General features: G+C 36.4%; 2 protein-coding genes and 1 pseudogene across 4 annotated transcripts; all 3 read left to right on the top strand.

Annotated features, from left to right (window-relative positions):
- The first annotated feature begins 9,116 nt into the window (after nucleotides 1-9,116).
- Nucleotides 9,117-11,617, top strand: LOC125418923 (binding partner of ACD11 1-like; annotated as a pseudogene).
- An 8,504-nt stretch (nucleotides 11,618-20,121) lies between these two features.
- Nucleotides 20,122-20,577, top strand: LOC132803969 (uncharacterized mitochondrial protein AtMg00810-like). Its single transcript, XM_060817837.1, has one exon. The coding sequence runs from the start codon at nucleotides 20,122-20,124 to the stop codon at nucleotides 20,575-20,577; it is 456 nt and encodes a 151-aa protein (XP_060673820.1).
- Nucleotides 20,578-21,604: 1,027 nt separating this feature from the next.
- LOC107431171 (putative disease resistance protein RGA3) lies at nucleotides 21,605-26,720 on the top strand. 3 transcript variants are annotated; one of them, XM_060818006.1, is made up of 3 exons: nucleotides 21,605-22,276; nucleotides 22,421-25,467; nucleotides 25,983-26,720. In XM_060818006.1, the coding sequence occupies exons 1-3, from the start codon at nucleotides 21,983-21,985 to the stop codon at nucleotides 26,179-26,181; spliced, it is 3,540 nt and encodes a 1,179-aa protein (XP_060673989.1). In that variant the 5' UTR covers nucleotides 21,605-21,982; the 3' UTR covers nucleotides 26,182-26,720. The 3 variants fall into 3 exon arrangements, with proteins under 3 accessions (XP_060673989.1, XP_048320318.2, XP_048320319.2); XM_048464361.2 differs by adding an exon at nucleotides 25,577-25,679 and having other exon boundaries at nucleotides 21,605-25,467; nucleotides 25,983-26,165; XM_048464362.2 differs by having other exon boundaries at nucleotides 21,605-25,467.
- The last annotated feature ends 14 nt before the right edge of the window (nucleotides 26,721-26,734 follow it).

The raw sequence follows: 26,734 nt of genomic DNA, 5'->3' as shown, positions 1-26,734 counted from the left end.
AATCTCAGTACTCCTCATCCTAAGTTGACAACTTTGCCTGAGGCCTTGCAGCATCTCCCTTCCCTCCAATATATGGGCATAAGGGGGTTTCCAAATGTTGAATTGTTGCCTGACTGGGTTGGAAACTTAACATCTCTTCGTTTCTTCAATATATCTAAGTGTCCCAAGTTGGAATATCTGCCAACAACTATCCAAGACCTCACCAACTTACAGACCTTGGAAATTGACAGTTGCCCTAAATTAGTAGAACGGTGTGGAAAGGAAATTGGAGAGGACTGGCACAAGATAGCTCACATTCCACGTGTTTTTGTATGGGATCAAAGCCACCAACAACCAATACAAGGAGAGACGGTGAATTGTTGCTTCAAGTTGAGGTACTTAAACAAAAGTCCCAAGTCCCTTTAATTTTGGTTTTCTTTCACGTTTGATGTTTTCCACGAGTAAAATATCATTATCTATGCAAAGTCAAGGTCTCTTTATTACTGACTTACCAAATTTAGAAAGGTTGTCCAAGGAGGAAAGAAGGATGGACTTTTCATGCCTATCTCATTTGCACATTGAGAAATGCCCTAAATTGACATTACACTGTCTTCGATCAATCAAAGAGCTAATAATCGGGGGATGCAGTGAGGCACTGTTAAACAGTTTCAAATCTGCACACTCTAACATCGCTTGAAATATGTGATAATGACGATTTGGCTTCCTTTCCTGATGGGGTCCTACAAAATCTTACCACTCTCCAATCACTTGCGATTAAAAGATTCAGCAAGCTTCAGCATTTGCAATCTGATATGCTAATTGGGTTTGCAATTTGATATGCTAATTGGGTTAAGTTCCTTGGAAAGTTTATCTATTACTTCTTGCCATATGCTTAAGTGCTTTCCAATGGAAATATTTCGAGGCTCATATAGTCTTAAAAGTATATATATTGAAGATTGTATCGAGTTTAAAAGTTTATCCGCTAGTTTTGGAGACCTTACGGCCCTTAAGTTTTTGCAACTTAGAGGTTGTCCAGAGTTGGAGGCTTTCCCAAATGGTCTTAACAATCTTTCTTGCCCCAAAAGTCTGATGCTATCAGGGTACACCTATCAAGTTGATGGTTCAGAAAATCTCAGTGTTCCTCATCTTAAGTTGACAACTTTGCCTGAGGCCTTACAGCATCTCCCTTCCCTTCAACATATGGGTATATTGAGGTTTCCAAATCTTGAATTGTTGCCTGACTAGCTTGGAAACTTAACATCTCTTCATTCATTTGGTATATCTAATTGTCCCAAGTTGGAATGTCTAGCAACAACTATCCAAGACCTCACCAACTTACATACCTTGGAAATTAGAGGTTGCCCTAAATTAGCAGAAATATGTGAATAGGAAATTGGAGAAGATTGGCACAAGATAGCTCGCATCCCACGTGTGTTGCTGTATGGGATCTAAGCCACCAACGGCCAATACAAGAAGAGACTATGAATTGTTGCTTCAAGTTAAGGTATTTAAAATAGAAGTCCCTTCACTACGCGAAAACTGATATCTAGCGACATTCACTTAGCGACGCTACGAAACAAACACGTCTGAAAAAACAAAACCGCGACTCTGAGGTTAATGCGTTAGTAAAAATTCAATAAATATACGACGTACTATATAAATTATGCGTCGCCTGTCCTTTCCTCCCCTTTTTTTTAGTTCTTTTAATTAATCTAATTTTAATTCAACAACAAATAACCCATAAAAATATTAGAGCAACATAACTGCGGTTTTTTTTTTCTTTTTTGTTATTCGTGTAATAGGCGACGCACCAGTAAGATTGTGCGTCGCCCGTTCTCTCCTCCCCCTTTTTTTTAGTTCTTTTAATTAATCTAATTTTAATTCAATAACAAATAACCCATAAAAATATTAGAGCAACATAACTGAGGTTGTTTTTTTTTTCTTTTTTGTTATACGTTTAACAGGCGACGCACTAGTAAGATTATGCGTCGCCTGTTCTCTCTTCACTTTTCTTTTTTTTTTAGATCTTTTAATCAATCTAATTTTATTTTAATAATAACAATCAATAAAAATATTAGTACACCAAAAATGAGATTTTTTTTTTTTTTATATAGTTAACAGGAGACTCATCAATAAGATTGTGGGTCGCCTGTTCTCTGTTCATTTTTTTTTTTTAATAAAATCAAAATAGGACCGTAACAAGAATTGAACTCAGAACCTCCTACACTCTCAAAAAATCACCACACCACCAAGTTAGTTTTTTTGTTCAAACATTTAAAAAAAAATAAAATCAAAATAGGACCATAAAAAAATTGAACCTGCTTAATATAGTGTTAGGCGATGAATTACTTAAAGAATGCATCGCCAAATAGATGAACAGGCGACGCATTGAAAAATACATCACCTATTCCTTTTTTTTTTTCAATTTTTTTGTTCAAACATTTAAAAAAAATAAAAATAAAAATAGGGACTTAAAAAGAATTGAACCCAAGACCTCCTACACTCTCAAGAAATCACCACACCACCAGACCAAATAACTTATATGTATTGATACAGCAAAAACTGGTTAATATAATGTCAGGCGACGCATTATTCAACAAATGTGTTGCCTGTTCTTTTTCTTTTTTCAATTTTTTTTATTAAACATTTAAAAAATAAAATAAAATCAAAATAGGGTCATAACAAGAATTGAATCCAAGACCTCCTATACTCTTAAAAAATCACCACACCACCAGGCTAAATGACTTGTATTTACTAATACAACAAAAACTAGTTAATATAGTGTTAGGCGACGCATTATTTAAAAAATGCATCACCAAATAGATGAACAGGCGAAGCATTCTTCAACAAATGCGTCGCCTGTTCTTTTTCTCTTCATTTTTTTTGTTTAAACATTTAAAAATAAATAAAATCAAAATAGGACCATAATAAGAATTGAACCCAAGACCTCGCCTGTTCTTTTTTTCTTCATTTTTTTTGTTTAAACATTTAAAAATAAATAAAATCAAAATTAGGTCATAACAAGAATTGAACCCAAGACCTGTACACTTTTAAAAAATCACCATACCACCAGGCCAAATGACTTGTATGTACCAATACAACAAAAACTGCTTCATATAGTTTTAGGCGACGCATTATTTAAAAAATGCATCGCTAAATAGATGAACGCATTCTTCAACAAATGGGTCACCTGTTCTTTTTTTTTTTCATTTTTTTTTGACGCATTCTTCAACAAAATCAAAATAGTGCCATAACAAGAATTGAATCCAGGACCTCCTACACTATCAAGAAATCACCACACCACCAGGCCAAATGACATATATGGATTGATACAGCAAAAACTAGTTAATATAGTGTTAGGCAACGCATTATGTTAAGAATGCATCGCCAAATAAATAAACAGGCGATGCATTTCATATAGTTTTAGGCGATGCATTATTTAAAAAATGCGTCGCTAAATAGATGAACGCATTCTTCAACAAATGGGTCACCTGTTTTTTTTTTTTTCATTTTTTTTTGACGCATTCTTCAACAAAATCAAAATAGAGCCATAACAAGAATTGAACCCAGGACCTCCTACACAAACAAGAAATCACCACACCACCAAGCCAAATGACATATATGGATTAATACAGCAAAAGTTAGTTAATATAGTATTAGGCGACGCATTATGTTAAGAATGCATAGCCAAATAGATGAACAGGTGACGCATTCTCCAACAAATGTGTCGCCTATTCTTTTTTTTTTAAAAAAAAAATTGAAAAAAAAAATAAAATCAAAATAGGACCATAACAAGAATTTAACCCAGGACCTCCTACATTCTCAAGAAATCACCAAACCACCAGGCCAAATGACATATATGTACTAATACAACAAAAACTCGTTAATATAGTGTTAGGCAACGCATTATGTTAAGAATGCGTCGCCAAATAGATGAACAGGCGATGCATTCTTCAACAAGTGTGTCGCCTATTCTTTTATTTTTTTTCAATTTTTTTGTTTAAACATTTAAAAAAAAGTAAAATCAAAATAGGGCCATAACAAGAAGTGAACCCAGGACTTCCTATACTCTCAAGAAATCACCACACCAGCAGGCCAAATGACTTATATATACTAATACAGCAAAAATTGGTTAATATAGTGTTAGGCGACACATTATTTAAACAATGCATCGCCAAATACATGAACAGGCAACGCATTCTTCAACAAATGCATCGCCTGTTCTTTTTTTTTTTCAATTTTTTTGTTCAAATATTTAAAAATAAATAAAATCAAAATAGGGCCATAACAAGAAAAATGACTTATTTGTACTAATACAGCAAAAACTGGTTAATATAGTGTTAGGCGACACATTATTTAAACAATGCATCGCCAAATACATGAACAGGCGATGCATTTTCAACAAATGCATCGCCTGTTCTTTTTTTTTTTTTTTCAATTTTTTTTAAACATTTAAAAAAAATAAAATCAAAATAGGGCCATAACAAGAATTGAACCAAGGACCTCCTACACTCTCAAAAAATCACCATGCCATCAGGCCAAATGACTTATATGTATTGATACAGCAAAAACTGGTTAATATAGTGTTAGGCGACACATTATTTAAACAATGCGTCGCTAAATACATGAACAGGCGACGCATTCTTCAACAAATGCGTCGCCTGTTCTTTTTTTTTTTTTTTCAATTTTTTTGTTTAAACATTTAAAAATAAAATAAAATCAAAATAGGACTATAACAAGAATTGAACCCAGAATCTCCTACACTCTCAAAAAATCACCACACCACCAGGCCAAATGACTTATATGTACTGATACAGCAAAAACTGGTTAATATAGTGTTAGGCGACACATTATTTAAACAATGCGTCGCCAAATACATGAACAGGCGATGCATTCTTCAACAAATGCATCGCCTGTTCTTTTTTTTCTTTTTTTTTTCAATTTTTTTTAAACATTTAAAAAAAATAAAATCAAAATAGGGCCATAACAAGAATTGAACCAAGGACCTCCTACACTCTCAAGAAATCACCATGCCACCAGGCCAAATGACTTATATGTATTGATACAGCAAAAACTGGTTAATATAGTATTAGGCGACGCATTATTTAAACAATGCGTCGCTAAATACATGAACAGGCGACGCATTCTTCAACAAATGCGTCGCCTGTTCTTTTTTTTTTTTTCAATTTTTTTATTTAAACATTTAAAAAAAAATAAAATCAAAATAGGACCATAACAAGAATTGAACCCAGAACCTCCTACACTCTCAAAAAATCACCATACCACCAGGCCAAATGACTTATATGTACTGATATAGGAAAAACTGGTTAATATAGTGTTAGGCGATGCATTATTTAAACACTGCGTCGCCAAATACATGAACAGGCGACGCATAACATTTAAAAAAAAAAAAAAAATCGCCATAACAAGAATTGAACCAAGACCTCCCACACTCTCAAGAAATCACCACACCATCAGACCAAATGACTTATATGTACTAATACAACAAAAACTAGTTAATATAGTGTTAGGCGATGCATTATTTAAACAAAATAGGACCATAACAAGAATTGAACCCAGGACCTCCTACACTCTCAAGAAATCACCAAACCACCAGGCCAAATGACATATATGTATTGATACAACAAAAACTCGTTAATATAGTGTTAGGCGATGCATTATGTTAAGAATGCGTCGCCAAATAGATGAACAAGCGACGCATTCTTCAACAAATGCGTCGCCTATTGTTTCTTTTTTTTTTCAATTTTTTTGTTTAAACATTTAAAAAATAAATAAAACCAAAATAGGGCCATAACAAGAATTGAACCCAGGGTCTCCTACACTCTCAAAAAATCATCACACCACCAAGCCAAATGACTTATATGTACTAATACAACAAAACTAACTAATATAGTGTTAGGCGACGCATTATTTTAACAATGCGTCGCCAAATAGATGAACGGGCGACACATTCTACAACAAATGCGTCACCTTTTTTTTTTTCAATTTTTTGTTTAAACATTTAAAAAAAAAATCAAAATAGGGTCATAACATGAACTGAACCTAGGACCTCCTATACTCTAAAGAAATCACCACACCACCAGGCCAAATCACTTGGATGTAATAATACAATAAGAACTAGCTAATATAGTTTTAGACAACACAGTCTTTTAAGAAAGAGTCGCTAAATAAAATAAAAGGCAATGCATTTGTAAACAACTGCGTTGCCATTTCACCCAATCAATTTTTAACTTTTTCAATTTGAAACTTATTTTTAGTAATTTTTTAGTTTTGCAAATATGCTTTTTTTTTTTTTTATTTGTAGGTGACCAATCAACAAAACTAATTAAAGATTAAAAAAAGAAAATGGAATAGGCGACGTGTTTTAATGGAATTGCGTTGCCTGTTCCTTCAATTATTTTTTATTTTTTATTTTTAAAAAGAAATTTAATAGATTTTCAATTTTTAAAAATAAGTAAACTATCAATGACCACAAACACATGAAAGTTAAGCTCATTTAACATACTTATCTAGATAAATTGGTCAATAAATGCTTGTTAAATTAGAATTATATATTCGGTACCCTATCTCAAATTAGGTCTTGAGATATTTGGTGTCTCATCTATACACATATATGTATAACTGAGAAGAGCATTGACAGAACTATTTTCTATTTTTAGATCAATGGAATTTATGTTCATTGGATTGCTATATGAATATATTTGTAGATGAACAATTAAAAAATTATTTAAAGATTATAAAGAAAATATAAAAAAATGAAACAGGCGATGCTTTTCAACCATAATACGTCGCTTGATCCCAAAATTCAAGAACAAGCGACCCTTCTTGAAGAGAATACGTCGCCTGTTCTCTCAATTAAAAAAAACAAAAATTTTGAAATACATACAAATTTTATAAAGCATAAAGGTGTACTTGAAAAACAGAAAAATAAATAGCAATTTTTGATATTTTGCTTTGCATTTTTAAGAAATATTTTCAGTTCTTATTTGTAGTTAAAAAATAAAAAATTAATCAAAGAAAAAAAATGCAATTGGGAGAAAAGGAGCGTTCTTGCCATTCTTTGAAAATTTTTGGCACGTTTTAAAATTTTTACGTGCTCCTTTGAATCCATTTTTTCTTTTTTAAAACTACATCAAGTACACTACCTAATCGATATTAGATTTGGAAGCAATCTAAGAGAGACTTGAAGAGTGAGATATTTCAGGTTTCATTTTTCATTTGCCTACGTTGTCGTCGGCCGAGAAGTTGGATTTCTCTATGTCACCCTCGTGATTTTTTGGTTTTTTTCTTTCTTTGTCTCCATTGTTTAGGTGAGTTCCTTTTTTCTTGACATGAGGTGGGTTGTTTTTTTTTTTTTTTTTTCATTTTAACTGCAGCTTAGGTTCCTTGGGTTTTATTAATCTTGCTTTTGTAGAAATTATGTTTGTGATATTGCTTAATATTATTTTGCTAAGTTCAACAAGTATTTTATGTTGAAGATCAACTTGATTCAAGATGGTCTATTATTTTAACTTCACCCCAAAATCGTACTTTTGTTGAAGAAGATGTTCTTGGAGATACAAAGATGGCTCACAATCCATTTGTCATATAGTTGCCAAATATCGATAAAAATGATAATGAGGATGAATGTGAGAGTGACTATGTTTGTAATGACTGTGAGGGGAGAAATGTGTCTCGTCGAATCTTAAGAACATTGGTAATATTCTTTAAATTTTCATTTACTAAATTACAAATTTAATAATGCTTAATATTTTATTTATTTTGCATAAGTTCTAATAACTTTTTTAATGTTTCCATATGCAGTATGAAGATGTAATATCGTCAACAAGAGGATGTCAACTTCCATCTCAATGAATATGCATTCATGGAAGTTTAATTAATATTAAATTTGTTATGAAAAATACAATAGCTTACAAATTATGTAAAAATATGTCAATGAGATGATATTTAATTTATTTGATAATTAATTTGTTATGACAGAATATTTATTTAAAATTTTTGTATTCTATTTATTTTGGATGAAGCTAGTTTTTGTTTTTTTGTATTTTAATTATTTTTATATTTTTACTATTTTAATCACTTTTCACAAAATTTAAAAAAAAATTTTAAAAAAAAAGAAGGGGCGACGCATTAACAAATAATGCGTCGCTAAAAATGTCAATGTGTCGTTAAATAGGCGACTCTATTAATGCATCGCCAAATAGGCGATTCTACTAATGCGTCGCTAAATAGTCAGTTTATTAATGCGTCGCTAAATAGGCGACTCTATTAATGCGTCGCTAAATAGTCAACTCTATTAATGAGTTGCTACAAGTCAATATGCATCGCTAAAAACTCAAAGATAGGCGATTCTCATACTGCATCGCTTGTTGTCTTATACATTTAGCGACAGGACGTTAGGCGACACCGTGCGATACATTGTTATTTATTTTGTGAGACGCATTTATTGCGTCATTTATCAACGAGATTCTAGTAGTGCTTTATTTCACATTTGATGTTTTCGTCAACTAGAGTATCATTTTATATGCAATGGATATAGTTCATTTTAACAATATATTAAATCTTCACAGGTTGAATTACTGGAGAAGCCTTGAGAAGAGACCAATTTATGGTCCTTCCCATCATTCTCAACATATTCATGCACAAAAGACATATTATGCACAAAAGATATATTAATTTTTTTACTTCCAACGTAACAATATAAATAATCGTTCTTGTTTTACAATTTATTTGAATTTGTTGCACTCGTTAATTAGGAATTTTTTATAACTTTTTTTGTCGTACTTTTGTATTTTTGAATTATATGCTTTATATGAAAGTGATGTTTGAATTAGAAACTTTAAAAGACTTATCAATGAATAGAAGGCTTTGGTTTCTAATTTTGCTTCAGTCTATTGTAATGTCAGTTATGCTATTTCTACAATGAATATTCGCCTTAAAGAAACAACATGCATTAAGTAGATGTACTTATCATAATAGTGTTACTAACATGTTTATTGCACTAGTATCTGCAGGAAACTGTTAATAAAGCTCCTAGTGGTGCTGATTCTGCATTTTAGAAGGCAGAGGATGTGGTTAGCAGCATGCTTGCCAAGGCCTTTATCTTTGGTAAACATATGGAGCCAACAAGTCAAACAACTTTCATGACAAACACCAGTCATCTTCAACGGCCTCAGCCAATGCTGGTTTCTTTTGGACCATTGGCTCACTGAGAAAATAAATGTTGGAACTTCATTGGTCAGTGAAAAAGTTCGAGAAGTGGAATAAGAAATTTAAGGGTTTTGGGAATAAAACTGAATTATCTTTGGGAGCTGCTTAGCAGATAGTTGGTGGTGCTGCAAGGAATAATGTTTTTATTGAAGCCTCTCGTGATACAGGTGCTTTCAACAAGGTTGTGAAAAAAGCCAGCCAGAAGAGAAAGGATAAAGTAGGAATGGTCAAAGGGGAAGAAAAGAGGGAAATGGTAAATAAAAATTCTGGAAGTTTAATCCCTTGCTATAGGCTTGTACTGTAAATACCCTTTTAACATCAACATTTAGTTTTAGTTTTCATTTAGTTTTTTTTTTTTTGGGTTTTTTGTTGTTCGTCCAACCTAAAAGTGTTGAGTTTAGGACATTTTTCCTCAAGCGGTTGGACATGTTTGTAGTTTGTCTAGACTTTTTTTGAGGTAACTTGATAATTCATCATCTAATGGATCTGCCAAAATATCTATATCAAGAGAATCTTTCATCATCTAATGGATCTGCCCAAATATCTATATCAAGAGAATCTTACTTCTTTATATTTATTCTTATTTTTATTTTTTGCTCAGAAGAGAATCTTACTTTTATTTAAACAGATGATAGACTCTAAGCAAATTGCAAAAATGTTTTTAAAATAAGAAAACGAATTTTGAGCAGCCAATTTTTAGTATTTCACAATCCACAATGTTGATTGGTTTCCAAATCTATGAGTATACATTGGTTTCCAAATCTTGAATTGTTACCTGATTGGCTTGGAAACTTAACGTCTCCTGAATCATTATCTATTTCAAGATGTCCCAAGTTGGCATGCCTACCGACTAGCATCCAACTCCTCACCAACTTACAAAGCTTGAAAATTTTATCATGCCCTAAATTAGTGGAAAGATGCAAAAAGTAATCAGGAGGAGACAGGCACAAGGTAGCCCCACATTCCAGATCACCATGTGTGAGTTCCAAGCTACCAACCGAAATAATAAGACACTGCAAATTGTTTCTTTGAGTTGAGGTATTCAAATATAACTCCCTTTCATGGTTTTCTTTCACGTTGTATTTGATTTTTTTTTTCAAGTACTGGAATATCATTATATGCAGTATATGTAGATCATTTAAACAATAATATTATATATTCCCATGTTGCCTTGCTAAAGAAACCGCAATCGGATAAACATTTGTTGTCCTTTTCTTCATTCTCGCCATATACACGCTCAGAGACATACCACCTGCTGCTTGGTTTACAAGATGATTTTACATACATATGCTAGTTGGTTTATGTCATCAGGGAGGTATAATAACTTTGGCGCCAGAGTATGAGCTGCCACCTGCTGCTTCTGCATCCACTTTAAGATTCTGTAGTGGAAAATTTAATTGCATACTTCAGGAACTGCCTCTTCAGCACCCTCTATAATAATGTTGAAGAATATTCAACATTGACTTGGGTCCCTAGAATTATCTATGATGTTTGATATACATGGACAACAAGTAAAGCTTTGGAACTGGTGAAGAAAATATCTAAGCTTGCAATGTGAAGCACCGACTTTGAGGAGAAATCCAGAAGCTTTGAGTAAGTGCCGCAACCGACATGGGCAAGCTATATAAAGAGAGGATGGGCTGCCCTGTAAAGTGAGCGACCTGAGTGAGCTCCAAGGAGGCTCTCGGTTAGTGTGAGTGAGAGCAAAGTTTTTGTAGAGTGCTGATATGTGTAAGTGGTGACCAAATATAGTGGATTAATGCGGGCCCGCTTTAGGATGTCCTAGGTGGCTGTAGCAACATGTGGTTATGCTATTTGTATGTAAAGGTCTTGTAAAATTATTAATATAATATAAGTGATTATTTTCCCTCAACAAATGTTATTAACCTGTTTGTTGCATTAGTATCTTTAGGAAATTGATAATAGATCTCCTCCCTGCAGGTTGTGCTGAATCTCCATTTAAGAAAGCAGATGATGTGATTAGCAGCATGCTTGCTATGGCCTTTATTTTAGGCAAGCATGCAGCCAACAAGACAGACAACTTTGACGACAAACATCAGCTATCTTCCACGACAGTCAAAGTTGCTTCTTTAGACATGGAAATTGGGTTCGCCGAGGAAATTAGCGTTGGAACTTCCTTGGTCATTAACATAAAGTTCACGAGGTGGAATAAGAAATTTCAGGCTTTGGGGAAAACAGAATTAGCTTTTGCAGCTGCTGGGCAGAAAGTTAGTAGTGGTTTAATGAAGGTCGTTTTTAGTGGAGCCTCTTGTGTTACAGGTCCTTTCAACAAGGTTCCAAAAGCAGCCAGTAGAAAGGCCGTAAGAATAAGGAGAAAGTTGAAATGGTTGAAAGGGCGCAAAAGAGGAAAATGATAGATTACAATGCTCAAGGTTTAATCCTGTGAAATGGACTTGTACCGTACCGTAAATACTTTTTTAACATTCATATTTTTTACAACTTGCTCTGTTTTTGTAGCATGAAAGTGTTCAGTTTAGGAAATGTTTCCTCAATCAGTGGGACATTGTTTCTTTTGTCAGTGTGGTTTGTCCTGCTTAAGGTCTTTGGTGCTCTATTGTTTGATTGTTAATGGTTATATTACTTCTTTCTTTAGATAAAAATCTGCAACTTTATGTTTAGGAAACTACAAGAACGTAGTCCACGAAAGGCATAAATTAATTTATCAGGTATTAGAAAAAGAAGATTAATTGAGAAAAAGAAGAGAAGAAAGATAAGCCTAAATTCTCCTAGCTTTACTACTATGCATTATCTGTGAAGTCCAGCCGCACCACCACTGCACCGACAGTGTGAAGACTGCACAGCCACCATCTTTGACAATAGCCATTGCTGCATTTAACACCGAAAATGGATTGCTCAACAATTGTGGGCTACTGTCAGAAGCTGTTGAAGATTGTGGCCATGCAACCGACTTTGTAAGCCTATAAATAGGCTCCATCCCGTTGCATGCAGGCAAGCCAAGAGAGCAAGCTCAATATTATCCCAAGTGAGGAATATTGAGAGAAAACTCCGAGAGAGAGAGTGTTTAAGTTCCAGAGAGAGCTTGAGAGAAGAGTGAGCAATTCCAGAGAGAATTTGACAGTGTAGAGAGAGGCTCCACGTGAGAATCTTCACGAGAGAAGTTTTTATTTTTGTATTCTATTTCCAAGAGAGTAATAGAATTCTTTTTTATTTTTCTTATCATATTTCTTCTCTAAAGTGGTCGGAGAACCACAACAAGTGGTATCAGAGCTCCAGGTCGAGAGCTTGGGTTCAAAATTTGAAGAAACAGAGCCACTGTTCTTCAGGTTGGTGTTTCGAAAAATTGCTCAAATAATTAATTTGACAATACCAGGTGAAAGTACCCGACGAGACGAGAACAACGAAGTTCACCGGAGAGAAACGCAGCGTCTCACGCGCCCGCACGCGCCGCCTGAAGTTTTCTGCAACAGTTCACGCGCCTCACGCGCCGCACGCGCCGTCTAGAGGTTGAAGACGACCACGTTAGCAGACACGTCAGCGCACCCAGCCATGTCATCTGCCACGCGATCCGACACGTCGTCAGCCACGTCATCTGACACGTCATCTGCCACGTGTTGACACGTCAACACAATCTGCCACGTCATCAGAAGTTTCTAAAATTACGGAACAGCCCCTGAATTGTTTGAAATTACAGATTGACCCCTGTAGTTTCTGTATTTACAGGTTGACCCAGAAGTTTTGTAAAATTACATTTTTACCCCAAAATTTCTGGTAATTATATTTTGATCCCGGAAGAGTCAAGTCCACCATTTTCGGCCGTTCCGGACACAACGGTTAACTCCGTTTTGCCAAATTCGGCTCCATTTTTGGTCAAGCCATAATGTCAATGGAAGAATCATCTTCAGGAGCTATGGTTAAGCTCACTGCCACAAATTATACACTTTGGAGACCTCGGATGGAAGATCTCCTCAATTGTAAGGATCTGTTTGATCCTATAGAAGCTAAAGGAGAAAACCCCGATCCTAGCAAAGAAGCAGAATGGAAGAAATTAAACAAGAAAACGATCGGTCAGATCAGGCAATGGATTGACCACAGTGTCTTCCATCATGTAGCGAAGGAAACGGATGCATATGCCCTCTGGACAAAATTGGAGGACATGTACCAGGCCAAGACTGCTCGGAACAAAGCCCTGTTGCTTAAGCGATTGGTAAATTTAAAATTACATAGTGGAACTTCTGTAGCCAAGCATACCAGTGAGTTCCAGAGCTTGGTAAATCAACTATCTGCTGTGGATTATCAACTAGGGGATGAGGATCAGGCCCTCCTACTTCTAAGCTCTCTTCCAGACAGTTGGGAGACATTGGTAGTCTCTCTCAGCAATTCGGCCCCGAATGGCAAACTTACTATGTCTATGGTTAAGGATGCCCTATTTAATGAAGAGGCCAGGAGAAAGGACATTGGCATGGATCAGTCACATGCCCTCATCACAGAAAGAGGAAGACAGCAAAGAGGTGGTCGAGATAGGGGGAAAGGCAGGAGCAAGAGCAGAGGCAGATCTACAGACGGCAGAAAATCATCGTATAAGTGCTATCATTGTGGCCTGGAGGGTCACATGAAGAAGAACTGCAGAAAGTTGTTGAGAGAGCAGAGACTCCAAGGTAATCAGCCGAAGAAGGATGGAGAGACACTAGTCACTGTTACAAGCGAAGTAGCGCTCTGCTCCACCGAAGTAAAGACATGCCTTCATATATCAACCCAAGATGTTGAGTGGGTAGTTGATACTGCAGCATCCTACCATGTCACTCCACACAGAGATTTCTTCAAAACGTACAAAGCAGGAGACTTTGGTACGGTAAAGATGGAAAATTCCAGTTTTGCAAAGATTATGGGAACTGGTGATATTCAGGTAAAAACGAATGTTGGTTGTACAATCACTTTGAAGGATGTCCGTCATGTTCCAAATCTTCTGCTTAATCTACTTTCGGGAGCAGCCTTAGACAAGCAAGGCTATGACAACTACTTCAGCAAAGGCACATGGAAAATGACGAAAGGTGCCATAGTTGTCGCCCGAGGACATATTTGTGGAATGCTGTACAAGACTCATGTGAAGATATGTGCAGATAGCCTCAATATTGCAGAAGGAGAGGCGTCTCAAAATCTGTGGCACCAGATACTCGGTCACATGAGTGAAAAAGGATTGTCCACTTTGGCAAGGAAGAAGCTTATCACTGTTTGCAAGGATGATGCACTAGATCCTTGTAGTCACTGCTTATTTGGTAAGCAACATAGAGTCTCCTTTAGTTCCTCTGCATTGAGAAGATCAGAGTTGCTTAGTCTGGTGCACTCTGATGTTTGTGGTCCCATAGAGGTGGAATCATTAGGAGGCAACAAGTATTTCCTGACCTTCATTGATGATGCTTCTCGGAAGGTGTGGGTATATTTCTTGAAGACAAAGGACCAGGTATTGGATTACTTCAAACTGTTTCATACCATGGTAGAGCGTGAAACAGGAAAGAAGCTGAAATGTCTCCGCTCAGATAATGGAGGCGAGTATACTTCCAAGGAGTTCGATGCCTACTGCAGAAGACACGGCATTCGACATGAGAAGACAGTCCCTCGCACCCCACAACATAATGGAATAGCCAAAAGAATGAACCGAACCATTATGGAAAAGGTCAGAAGTATGATCAGTATGGCTAAGCTGCCAAAGCCATTCTGGGGAGAAGCTGTTCGTGCCGCCTGCTATTTAATCAACAGATCACCGTCAGTACCGTTGAATTTTGAAATTCTGGAAAAAGTGTGGTCGGGTAAGATTCCCTCCTACTCTCATTTAAGAGTGTTTGGTTGTTTAGCTTATGCACATGTATCCAAGGAGCTCAGACAGAAGCTCGATGCAAGATCTACTCCATGCATCTTTATAGGATATGGAGATGAAGAATTCGGATACAGGTTATGGGACCCAAAAACAAAGAAGGTTATTAGAAGCAGGGATGTAGTATTCCATGAAAACCAGAAAATGGAAGACATTGAAAAGCCCAGAATGTCTCCTAATTGTAGTTCTAGTGCCGAGAATTTTTGTCCTAATCCAGCACCAGCACAAATAGCCACAGAGGATAATGAGGTGCATGAAGATATACCAGAAGCAGACCAGGAGGAAGAAGGGGATATTGAGCAGGGGGAGACTCAATCTTCTCAAGCAGCTGCAGGGCCATCACAGTGGTCAGATGATGGTACATCTCCTGAAACCAGTGGTTTACAAGTTCGAAGATCTGAGCGAGGCCGAATTCCATAAAAGAGATTTTCAGAATCTGAGTATATTCTGCTTACTGAAGAGGGGGAGCCAGAGAGTTTCCAGGAAGCTGTTTCTCATCAAGAGAAGGAAAAGTGGCTGCAAGCAATGCAAGATGAGATGGAATCCTTGCAGAAAAATCATACTTATGAGTTGGTTGAGCTTCCAACAGGAAAGAAGGCACTAAAAAATAAATGGGTGTTCAAGCTCAAGAAAGATGGCAGCGGAAAGGTGGTGAAACACAAAGCCCGATTGGTGGTCAAAGGATTTCTTCAGAAGAAAGGAATTGACTTTGATGAGATTTTTTCACCAGTGGTAAAAATGACTTCAATTCGAGTCATTTTTGGTTTAGTAGCAAGTCTAAACCTAGAGCTTGAACAGATGGATGTGAAGACAGCATTTCTTCACGGTGATTTACATGAAGAAATCTACATGGAGCAGCCAGAAGGATTTGAGGTTTCAGGGAAAGAAAACCTCGTATGCAAGCTAAAGAAGAGCTTGTATGGCCTCAAGCAAGCACCAAGACAATGGTATAAGAAGTTTGACTCGTTTATGGTGAGTCAAGGTTATAAAAGGACTGCAGCAGACCAGTGTGTTTATATTCAAAAATTTTCAGGTGGAAACTTCATTGCACTTTTGCTATATGTGGACAACATGTTGATCGTTGGACAAGATGCAATGAAGATTAGTCAGCTGAAGAAAGAATTGTCTAAGTCCTTTGATATGAAAGACTTAGGACCAGCTCAACAAATTTTGGGAATGCAAATAATCCGAGACAGGAAGAATAGAAGGTTATGGCTATCTCAAGAGAAGTATGTTGAACGGGTGATAAGGAGATTCAACATGGATAAAGCCAAACCAGTCAGCATTCCACTTGCAAATCATTTCAAGTTGAGTAAGAGATTGTGCCCCTCATCCAAAGAAGAGATAGAGGAGATGGCTTCAGTACTATATTCTTCAGTGGTAGGAAGTCTGATGTATGCAATGGTGTGTACCAGACCAGATATTGCTCATGCAGTAGGTGTTGTGAGTAGATTTCTTTCAAATCCTGGAAAGAAACACTGGGAAGCAGTCAAATGGATTCTTAGGTATCTTAAAGGTACATCGAAGCTGTGCTTGTGCTATGGGGGAGGTGCTCCAATCTTAGAAGGCTATACAGATGCAGATATGGCCGGAGACCCTGATAATAGAAAGTCTACATCAGGTTATCTCTACACTTTTGCGGGGGGAGCTGTGTCATGGCAGTCAAGATTGCAGAAGTGTGTTGCTTTATCCACTACTGAAGTAGAGTACATTGCCGCAGTGGAAGCGGGTAAGGAAATGTTGTGGTTAAAGCGTTTTCTCACAGAATTGGGCATCAAGCAAGAAGACTACAAGATACATTGTGATAACCAAAGTGCCATGGATTTGAGCAAAAACTCAATGCATCATTCCCGTACAAAGCACATTGATATCCGCTATCATTGGATACGCGAAGTAATAGATCAACAGTTGCTGAAACTGATGAAGATCCACACAAAAGAGAATCCAGCAGATATGCTAACAAAAGTTGTTGTTCAAGAGAAGCTGAAGCTATGCAGAGACATAGCCGGAATGGATGGCAGATGACCATCAGTTTAAATGCGGCTGGAGGGGGAGAATTGTGAAGTCCAGCCGCACCACCACTGCACCGACAGTGTGAAGACTGCACAGCCACCATCTTTGACAATAGCCATTGCTGCATTTAACACCGAAAATGTATTGCTCAACAATTGTGGGCTACTGTCAGAAGCTGTTGAAGATTGTGGCCATGCAACCGACTTTGTAAGCCTATAAATAGGCTCCATCCCATTGCATGCAAGCAAGCCAAGAGAGCAAGCTCAATATTATCCCAAGTGAGGAATATTGAGAGAAAACTCCGAGAGAGAGAGTGTTTAAGTTCCAGAGAGAGCTTGAGAGAAGAGTGAGCAATTCCAGAGAGAATTTGACAGTGTAGAGAGAGGTTCCACGTGAGAATCTCCACGAGAGAAGTTTTTATTTTTGTATTCTATTTCCAAGAGAGTAATAGAATTCTTTTTTATTTTTCTTATCATATTTCTTCTCTAAAGTGGTCGGAGAACCACAACATTATCCATACAAATTATGAAAAAACTTGAAAGGTTGAAATACAAAAGAGAGATTAGAAATATATATTTAAAGAAACCGTGGATTCAAGCAAACTGAAAAAGTGTTTCAAGGAAACAGTTTTAGTATTCCCCAAATCTACGATGTTCATGGCTTTTTCCTTTCAGACGATAATGGAAAAAGAGGTAAGGAAACAATGAGAATCATAAATGATACAGAAAAGAAGCTGCTTGGGATGACAAAATGCAGCTCCAATGAAATATGCAATTTCAGTTCCCTGTAAAGAAATCAAGATTAGCAAGAAGTAATTGCATTAAACTTTCTTCTTTTTGGATTTGAGCATCATAGGTCCAATAAATATGCATAAGCAATTAGGCACCACGCCAGCACACACAGGTATCAATATAGCATATTCTTGGAGCAAGAAGCTAGATGTCAACAACATGTTAATGTTACATCTGATATATGCAATATTTTCTCATTACCAAAAGGACCAAAAATTAGATCAGGATAGGAGGAAAATTAACCAGCATGATGTGGAACGATGTAGAAGAGTTATGGGGTAAGACATACTTTTTGACTTGTTAGGCTGATAAGGCAAACTCTTTTGCATCATAAGTTTAAAACTGTTAGGGGAAAATTAAATACTTCTAGATATTAATGACTTATACAACACAATTACATGGGCACAGCATAAAATATTCATACATGCAGCGGAACCCACACACATGATAACTTTTTAGACACTAACACATAAACACCTAGCATTATTTACTAACTCTAACATGAGAGCTCTCTCTCTTTATGAGCCTACTCTACTCAATTGAGTAGCTCATCAGGCATGGAAGCCAAAGGTTCCTTTTATACTTGCTATTGTCGGTTGCTTTAGTCGACTCTTACATCTTCTAGACTTCTCCACCATGCCTTGCTCTTATTCTCAATTTTAGATACTTTTTTCACAAATTCCAATGCTTTACTTGCCAATCAAGTATATCAAATATAATAGTTAATTCTAGAACCTTCTAAGTCAATATTGATCTTTCAATTCTGCCCCTCAATATTGACTTCCCATTCTTTCTTTTCTTCTTGAATGCTGATAAATTATCACATGCTTCCTTTGGTGTTTTGGCATCTCCAATAGGCTTCAATATTATCTCCTCCATGGTAGTCTTAATTGCCAACATGCCTTACCAGCTTTGATCTTCCACTTCATCAAAGCAGCGGCATTCACCAGGGACACATAATCTTGTTGCCTCGAACGAACTTCCAGAGATTCTATCCCTGCAAATAAGCCTCCATATGCAACGACCACATATATTGTAATCTATGCTATTGGGTTTTCACATACCTTCTATCTTTTGAAGGTCATCCATTGTGGTTTAGTGGTCCGCTCACGCACCAAACAAGCTTGGTTCCAAACAACAAGCTCCACAATCCCAGATTGTGCATGATCATACGAAGCTCCTCCAACAACGATTCTTGACCACCTTTTGCCACCGCAGTCCTAATTGTCTGCCATGCATCATTGCAATCCTTGATTGCCTCACAACTTCATGGTCCTTGACCATCCTCTGACATTGTGGTCTCTAACCGTTCACCATACGGTCTTTGACCATCTCCTCCAATATTGCGTTCGCCAATGCTCATGCTTTGGCTCCTAACAAACTCTTACATACCCCTCTTCTATACCAACCAAAACACCACAACTAACTTATTAGACCACTAAACTACTATTCCACTAGATTTAATTAGGCTCTGATACCAAATTGTTAGGGGAAAAATTAATCGCTTCTATGATATTAATGACTTACACAAAACAATTACATTGACATAATATAAAACACTAATACATGCAGGGGACCCACACACATGATAACCTTTTAGACACTAACACATGAACACCTAGCATTATTTACTAACTCTAACATGAGAGCTCTCTCTCTCTACGAGCCTACTCTACTCAATTGAGTAGCTCATCAGGCATGGAAGCCAAAGCTTCCTTTTATACTTGCTATTGTCTATTGCTTTAGCCAACTTTTACATCTTCTAGACTTCTCCACCATGCCTTGCTTTCATTCTCAATTTTAGATATTTTTTCACAAATTCCAATGCTTTGCTTGCCAACTAAGTATATTATAGCTGATACAACCAAAAGGTTTTGAAAGCAAAACTAATCCAGAGTACATGTGCAAGCTAAGGAAGGCACTTTATGGTTTAACACAAGCTCTGCGGGCATGGTACGGTAAAATTGCAGAGTTCCTCCTTCACAGTGGATATATAGTATCTTCTGCAAATCTAGTTTATTTGTGAAGACTGAAGGAACAAAACTAGCAATAATGCTAGTATATGTGGATGATTTAATTATCACAGGAGATCATGAAGAGGAAATCTCTCAAACAAAGAGAAATTTATGAGTTTGCTTCTATATGAAGGAACTTGGGGAATTAAAGCATTTCCTTGGACTCGAAGTTGACCGAACAGAGAAATGTTTATTTCTTGGTCAACAAAAGTATGCAAAGAATCTAGTATAAAAATTTGGAATGTTGGACTGTAAGCCAATATCAACTCCAATGGAGGTGAATGCTAAGCTATCTGCATATGAAGGAAAGGACTTGGAGGATGCTACTATGTACCAACAATTGGTAGGAAGTCTTATCTATTTAAAATTGACACGGCTAGATATTTCATTTGCAGTTGGAATTGTAAGTCGCTGTATGCAAAGTCCAAAGAAACCTCACTTGGAAGCAGTTCAACGAATATTAAGGGACGTTAAAGGCATTATACACATGGGGCTTCTGTATAAAAGAGGAGAAGAATGCAAGTTGCTTGGTTACTGTGATGCCGACTATGCCCGAGATTATGATACACAGCAATCAACTACTGAATACATATTCAGCCTTGGTTCAGGAGTAGTTTCTTGGTGCAGTAAAAGACAACCAACTGTATCTCTGTCAACTATAGAAATAGAATATAGAGCAGCTGCTATGGCAACCTAAAAGGGTACGTGATTAAGACAACTACTTGAAGATTTACATCAACAAATTGACTATACAGTACCCCTCCATTGTGATAACCAATCAGCAATACAATTGGTGAAAAATCCAGTATTTCATGCAAGGATAAAATATATAGAGATACATTATTATTTTATCAGAAAAAAATACTACTAGAAGAAATTAAAATGCAGCACATTAAAATGGAGAATCAAATACCAAACTTAGTTACTAAAGGATTCAATATTACCAAGCTTACAAATTTAAGAGAAATGCTCAACATGATAAATAGCAAATCAATCAATAAAGTCGATATTGAAGGGTAGTATTGATAAATATCAATGCCGACTCTTTCGAACAATTTACAATTGTCTTGATGTCTCTCAAGAGTGGTAAGCAGATGTGTCTAGGAATTGATTAAAAAGGAAAAAATATATAAATAAAATATTAATATAGAAGTCCAGAAGGATCCAAGCCACCGATTTTAACCTGTATAAATAGGTGAAAGGATGGGTCTTTTTCGTATCATGTCAAATAACAATAGAAAATAGAAAAAGAGAGAGTGAGTGCTTTAGGTGTGAGTGTGTGTCCTTTAACTGAGAAAAGTGTAAAAAGTGTTTTGTGTTGAGTCCTAGTGTGGGCCATCAAAATTAAGTGAGTGTGTATTAGTGTGTGTTGCTCATTTGTGTGAGTGAGTGTACAAATTTTTTATTAATTAATAAAAATTAATATTTTGGTTTACTCTATTAGTCCTTCGTCTCCAACAAAAACAACTTCGAAAATTCAGCAGTAATAAAGCTTAGGAAAAAAAGAATGCCGTTTTCCTTTATAATGGGGACCTATTCTACATTAATTAATATTGCCGTGTTCAATTTAGTCAAGGAGTGACCAAATTTAGAATCAGCTGCTTAGTTTGCCATACAGCTCATACCCTTAGAAATCTCTATTAGAACTATTAAAAATCGGTCTTTAAAAAATTTAATATATAACGAACAAACACCATAAGCAACCCATACTAGAGGAAGAAATAAGCAGCTTTCTTGATATTTTAAAGAACTTTCTTTGCATAGATTTCCGGAAATGTATGGAGGAAACTCTCTGTCTCTCTCTCTCTCTCTCTCTCTCTTGTGTTTTCTCTCACTCTTTCTCCCGGTTCCTTTTCTAACCAAGAAAGTGAGCCGTATATTCAAAGCAAGAAATCCTTTTCACACGCAAACCCAATAACTAAAAGACCACATGTCTTTTTATCACTGGACCAGTAATTTCTTGAATAAAACTTAATCACACCACATGACACCTGTCTAACTTATGAACTGTATAGCATCCTCTACTTTCTTTGGCTCGGAATTCAATTTACCATATTTCCCCAAGGAAAAAAAAAATTCAATTGACCACTTACAGGGACAACATGGCTGAAGCTGTAGTTACTGTTATGCTTGAGAATCTAAACTCCTTGATCCAAAAAAAGTTTGGATTGATTTGGGGTGTCAAAAAAGAGATGGAGAAGCTGTCTAGCATCCTTTTAACCATCTGTGCTGTGCTTGAAGATGCAGAGGAGAGGCAGTTAAGAGACAGGGCAATCAAGAATTGGCTGCAGAAACTTAAAGATGTTGCAGATGAGTTGGATGACATTTTGGATGAGTGTTCAATGGAGGCATCACTACTGGAGTACAAAAGGCAGAGCTCTATATCAACCCAAAAGGTAAGAGCTTCTTTCTTCTCCTGTTTCAACCCAAAAAATACTCTGTTTCGTTTCAGAATTGCAAAACAGATGAAAGATGTTTCAGATAGATTGGATGAAATTGCTAATGAGCGAATGAAATTTCACTTGCGTGAGGTTGTCCAGGAAAGACATCTCCAAGTAAGAGACAAACGCCAAACTGGCTCCATTGTTAATGAGAAACATGTGTATGGAAGAGATGAAGATAAAGATAAGATTGTGGAGTTTTTGGTAGATAATTCAAGAAGTTCCAAAGATCTGTCTGTCTATCCTATTGTGGGCATGGGGGGCATGGGAAAGACTACCCTTGCTCAGCTGGTGTTCAATGATGAAAGGGTTAGTAGGAGTTTTGATATTAAAATATGGGTATGTGTTTCTGAGGACTTTGATGTCAAAAGATTGATAAAAGCTATAATAGAATCTGCCTCTGAAAATGCTTGTGATGCTTTGGACATGGATCCTCTGCAGAAACGCCTCCAGAAGATGTTGGAAAGGAAGAAATTTTTAATTGTTTTGGATGATGTGTGGAATGAAGACCAAGAGCAATGGGAAGGATTAAGAAATGTAGTTGCTTGTGGACTAAATGGTTCTTCGATTGTAGTCACCACTCGTCTTAAAAAGGTTGCATTGATTATGGGAACAGTTCCAATGCATCAGCTGTCTGTTTTATCCGAAGATGATTGCTGGTTATTGTTCAAGCAACGCGCATTTGGTAATGAAAGTGAAGAGCGACCAAATCTTGTAAAAATTGGGAAGGAGATTGTGAAGAAATGCAAGGGAAATCCACTAGCTGCAAAGACTTTAGGAAGCTTAATGCGCTTCAAAAGTGAGGAAAATGAGTGGCTTTTCGTTATGGAAAGTGAACTTTGGAATCTTCCACAAGAAGAAACTTCCATCCTGCCAGCATTAAGACTAAGCTACTTTTATCGACCTACAGAATTACGGCGTTGTTTTGCTTATTGTGCCATATTTCCCAAGGATTTTGAAATAGAGAAGGAACAATTAATTCATCTTTGGATGGCTAATGACCTTATATCTGTAAAGGGAAACATGGAAGTAGAAGAGATTGGCAATGAGATATGTAAGGAATTATATTGGCGATCATTCTTTGAAGGTGTTCAGAGCAACAATGATGGATTTGACAACATTTATAGATTCAAGATGCATGATCTAGTGCATGATCTAGCTCAATGTATTATGAAGGACCAAGCACGTGTTGTAGAAATTGATTGCCCTGTTAATTTGTCAAGAGCTCGTCATGTGATATTTAATTACTCTGACCAATCATTTGACATGCTTTTTGCTTTTCACAATGTAGAATCCTTGCGTACTTTAATGTTGACAAGGCATTGTCCCTTCAGAATTGAAGCACGCAAGTTTCCTTGTCGCTTGTATTTTCCCTCTTTACGAGCTTTTGATGCAAAAAATTCTATGTTGACATCCATATCTTTTCTAACCAATACTTCCAAACATCTTCGGTATTTGAATATTTCACATACTTATATTAGAATCCTTCCCAAGTCAATTTGTTTTTTACAAAGTTTACAGACTTTGGATGTAAGTTGTTGTCTTAATCTTCAAAAGCTGCCCAAGCAAATGAGTCGCTTAAGAAGTCTTCGTCATCTTCATATTTTTGGTTGTTCTTTGTTGCGTCACATGCCTCCTAACATTGGGAAACTAACTTGCTTAAGAACTTTAAGCATTTTTATTGTTGCTGGGAGAAGAGGAAATGATGTAGATGAATTGGGAAATTTAAACCTTCATGGTAGTTTAAGTATCAAAAACCTTGAGGAAGTGAAAAGTCCAATGGAAGCCAAAAAAGCCAATCTAGCTGGAAAAATGAATCTGAAATGCTTGGAATTGTCATGGGACAGAAATGAAAAGTCTCAAGTGATCATAGAGCAGGTACTTGAATCTCTTGAACCTCCCCCAAGTATAAAATTTTTGGATATTTCAAATTTTGGAGGCAGGCATTTCCCTCAGTGGTTCAAGAATAGTGCAATCTATGAAAATTTAGTCAATATAGGTTTCACTGGTTGTAAAAACTGTATGGAACTTCCTACAGGCCTGGGGAAACTTCCATCTCTAACATCTCTTCGATTATCTGGTATGGATTTAGTGCGGTATGTAGATAATGAATACTATGGTGGAGAGCTAGAGGGAGGTTTCTTGCACTTACAACGTCTCTTGATTACTGACTCACCAAATTTAGAAAGGTTGTCCAAGGAGGAAAGAAGGACGGACTTTTCATGCCTATCTTCTTTGCACATTGAGAAATGCCCTAAATTGACATTACCCTGTCTTCGGTCAATCAAAGAATTGACAATATGGGGATGCAGTGAGGCACTGTTAAGAACAGTTTCAAATCTGCATACTCTAACATCACTTGAAATATGTGATAATGATGATTTGGCTTCCTTTCCTGATGGGTTCCCACAAAAACTTACCACTCTCCAGTCACTTACGATTAAAAGATTCAGCAAGCTTCAAGATTTGCAATCTGATATGCTAATTGGGTTAAGTTCTTTGGAAAGTTTAACTATTACTTCTTGCCATATGCTCGAGTGCTTTCCGGTGGAAATATTTCGAGGCTCATATAGTCTTAAAAGTATATATGTTGAAGATTGTATCAAGTTCAAAAGTTTGTCCACTAGTTTTGGAGACCTTACCGCCCTTGAGTTTTTGGAACTTAGAGGTTGTCCAGAGTTGGAAGCTTTCCCAAATGGTCTTAACAATCTTTCTTGCCTCAAAAGTCTGATGCTATCAGGGTACAGCACCTATCGAGATGATGGTTCACAAAATCTGAGTGTTCCTCATCCTAAGTTGACAACTTTGCCTGAGGCCTTACAGCATCTCCCTTCCCTCCAACATATGAGTATATGGGGGTTTCCAAATCTTGAATTGTTGCCTGACTGGCTTGGAAACTTAACATCTCTTCATTTATTCGATATATCTAATTGTCCAAAGTTGGAATGTCTACCAACAACTATCCAAGACCTCACCAACTTACATACCTTGGAAATTAGAAGTTGCCCTAAATTAGCAGAACGATGTGAAAAGGAAATTGGAGAGGACTGGCACAAGATAGCTCACGTTCCACGTGTTGCTGTATGGGATCTAAGCCACCAACGGCCAATACAAGAAGAGACTATGAATTGTTGCTTCAAGTTGAGGTATTTAAATAGAAGTCCCTTTATTTCACGTTTGATGTTTTCCTCACGTAGAGTATCATTTTTATGCAATGAATGTAGTTCATTATAGCAATATATTAAATCTTCACAGGTTGAATTACTGGAGAAGCCTTGAGAAGAGACCAATTTATGGTCCTTCCCATCATTCTCAAAATATTCATGCACACAGACTTACTAATTGTTTTACTTCCAAGGTAATAATCTAAACAATCGTTCTTTTTTAACAATTTACAAGAATTTGTCTTTTATAACTTTTTTTCCCCGTATTTTTGTATTTTTGAATTATATGCTTGATATGTGTGTCATATTTGAATTAGAAACTTTAAAAGACTTATCAATGAATAGAAGGCTTTTGTTTCTAATTTTACTTCAGTCTATTGTAATGTCAGTTATGCTATATTTACAATGAAAATTCGGCGTAAAGAAACAACATGCATTTAGTAGATGTACTTATCATAATAGTGTTAGTAACGTGTTTATTGCACTATTATCTGCAGGAAACTGTTAATAAAACTCCTGGCGATGCTGCTTCTGCATTTTAAAAGGCAGAGGATGTGGTTAGCAGCATGCTTGCTAAGGCCTTTTATCTTTGGTAAACATATGCAGCCAACCAGTCAAACAGCTTTCATGACAAACACCAGTCATCCTCGACAGCCTCAGCCAAAGCTGGATTCTTTTGGACCATTGGTTCACTGAGAAAATATGTGTCGGAACTTCATTGGTCAGTGACAAAGTTCGTGAACTGGAGTAAGAAATTTAAAAGTTTTGGGAATAAAACTGAATTATATTTGGCAGCTGCTCAGCAGATAGTTTAGTGGTGCAGCGGATAGTTCAGTGGTGCTGCAACAAAGAATGTTGTTATTGAAGCCTCTCGTGTTACAGGTGCTTTCAACAAGCTTATGAAAAAAGCCAGCCAGAAGAGAAAGGAGAAAGCGGGAATGGTCGAAGGGGAAGAAAAGAGGGAAATGGTAAATAAAAATGCTGAAAGTTTAATCCTGTCATATAGGCTTGTACCGTAAATACCCTTTTAACATCAATAAGTTTTATTTATTTGTTTATTTATTTTTATTTTTTGTTCTTCTAGCCTAAAAGTGTTAAAGAGTTTGGGGCATTTTTCCTCAACCGGTTGAACATGTTTGTAGTTTGCCTAGACTTTTTTTGAGGTAATTTGATAATCATCATCTAGTGGATCGCCAAAGTATCTATATCAAGAGAATCTTACTCCTTTATTTTTATTTTTATTATTAAT

This window comes from Ziziphus jujuba, chromosome 6 (assembly GCF_031755915.1).
Source record: "Ziziphus jujuba cultivar Dongzao chromosome 6, ASM3175591v1".
Taxonomy (NCBI): domain Eukaryota; kingdom Viridiplantae; phylum Streptophyta; class Magnoliopsida; order Rosales; family Rhamnaceae; genus Ziziphus; species Ziziphus jujuba.
Note: the sequence above shows the minus strand (reverse complement) of the source record. Positions and strands in the feature narration are given on the sequence as shown.

Excerpts from the sequence above, each read along its gene's own strand:
- LOC132803969 (XM_060817837.1), top strand. The coding sequence starts at position 20,122 with ATGTTGGACTGTAAGCCAATATCAACTCCAATGGAGGTGAATGCTAAG.
- LOC107431171 (XM_048464362.2), top strand. The coding sequence starts at position 21,983 with ATGGCTGAAGCTGTAGTTACTGTTATGCTTGAGAATCTAAACTCCTTG. Across the intron at positions 25,468-25,982 it reads AATTGTTGCTTCAAGTTGAG|GAAACTGTTAATAAAACTCC; the intron begins GTATTTAAATAG and ends TATTATCTGCAG.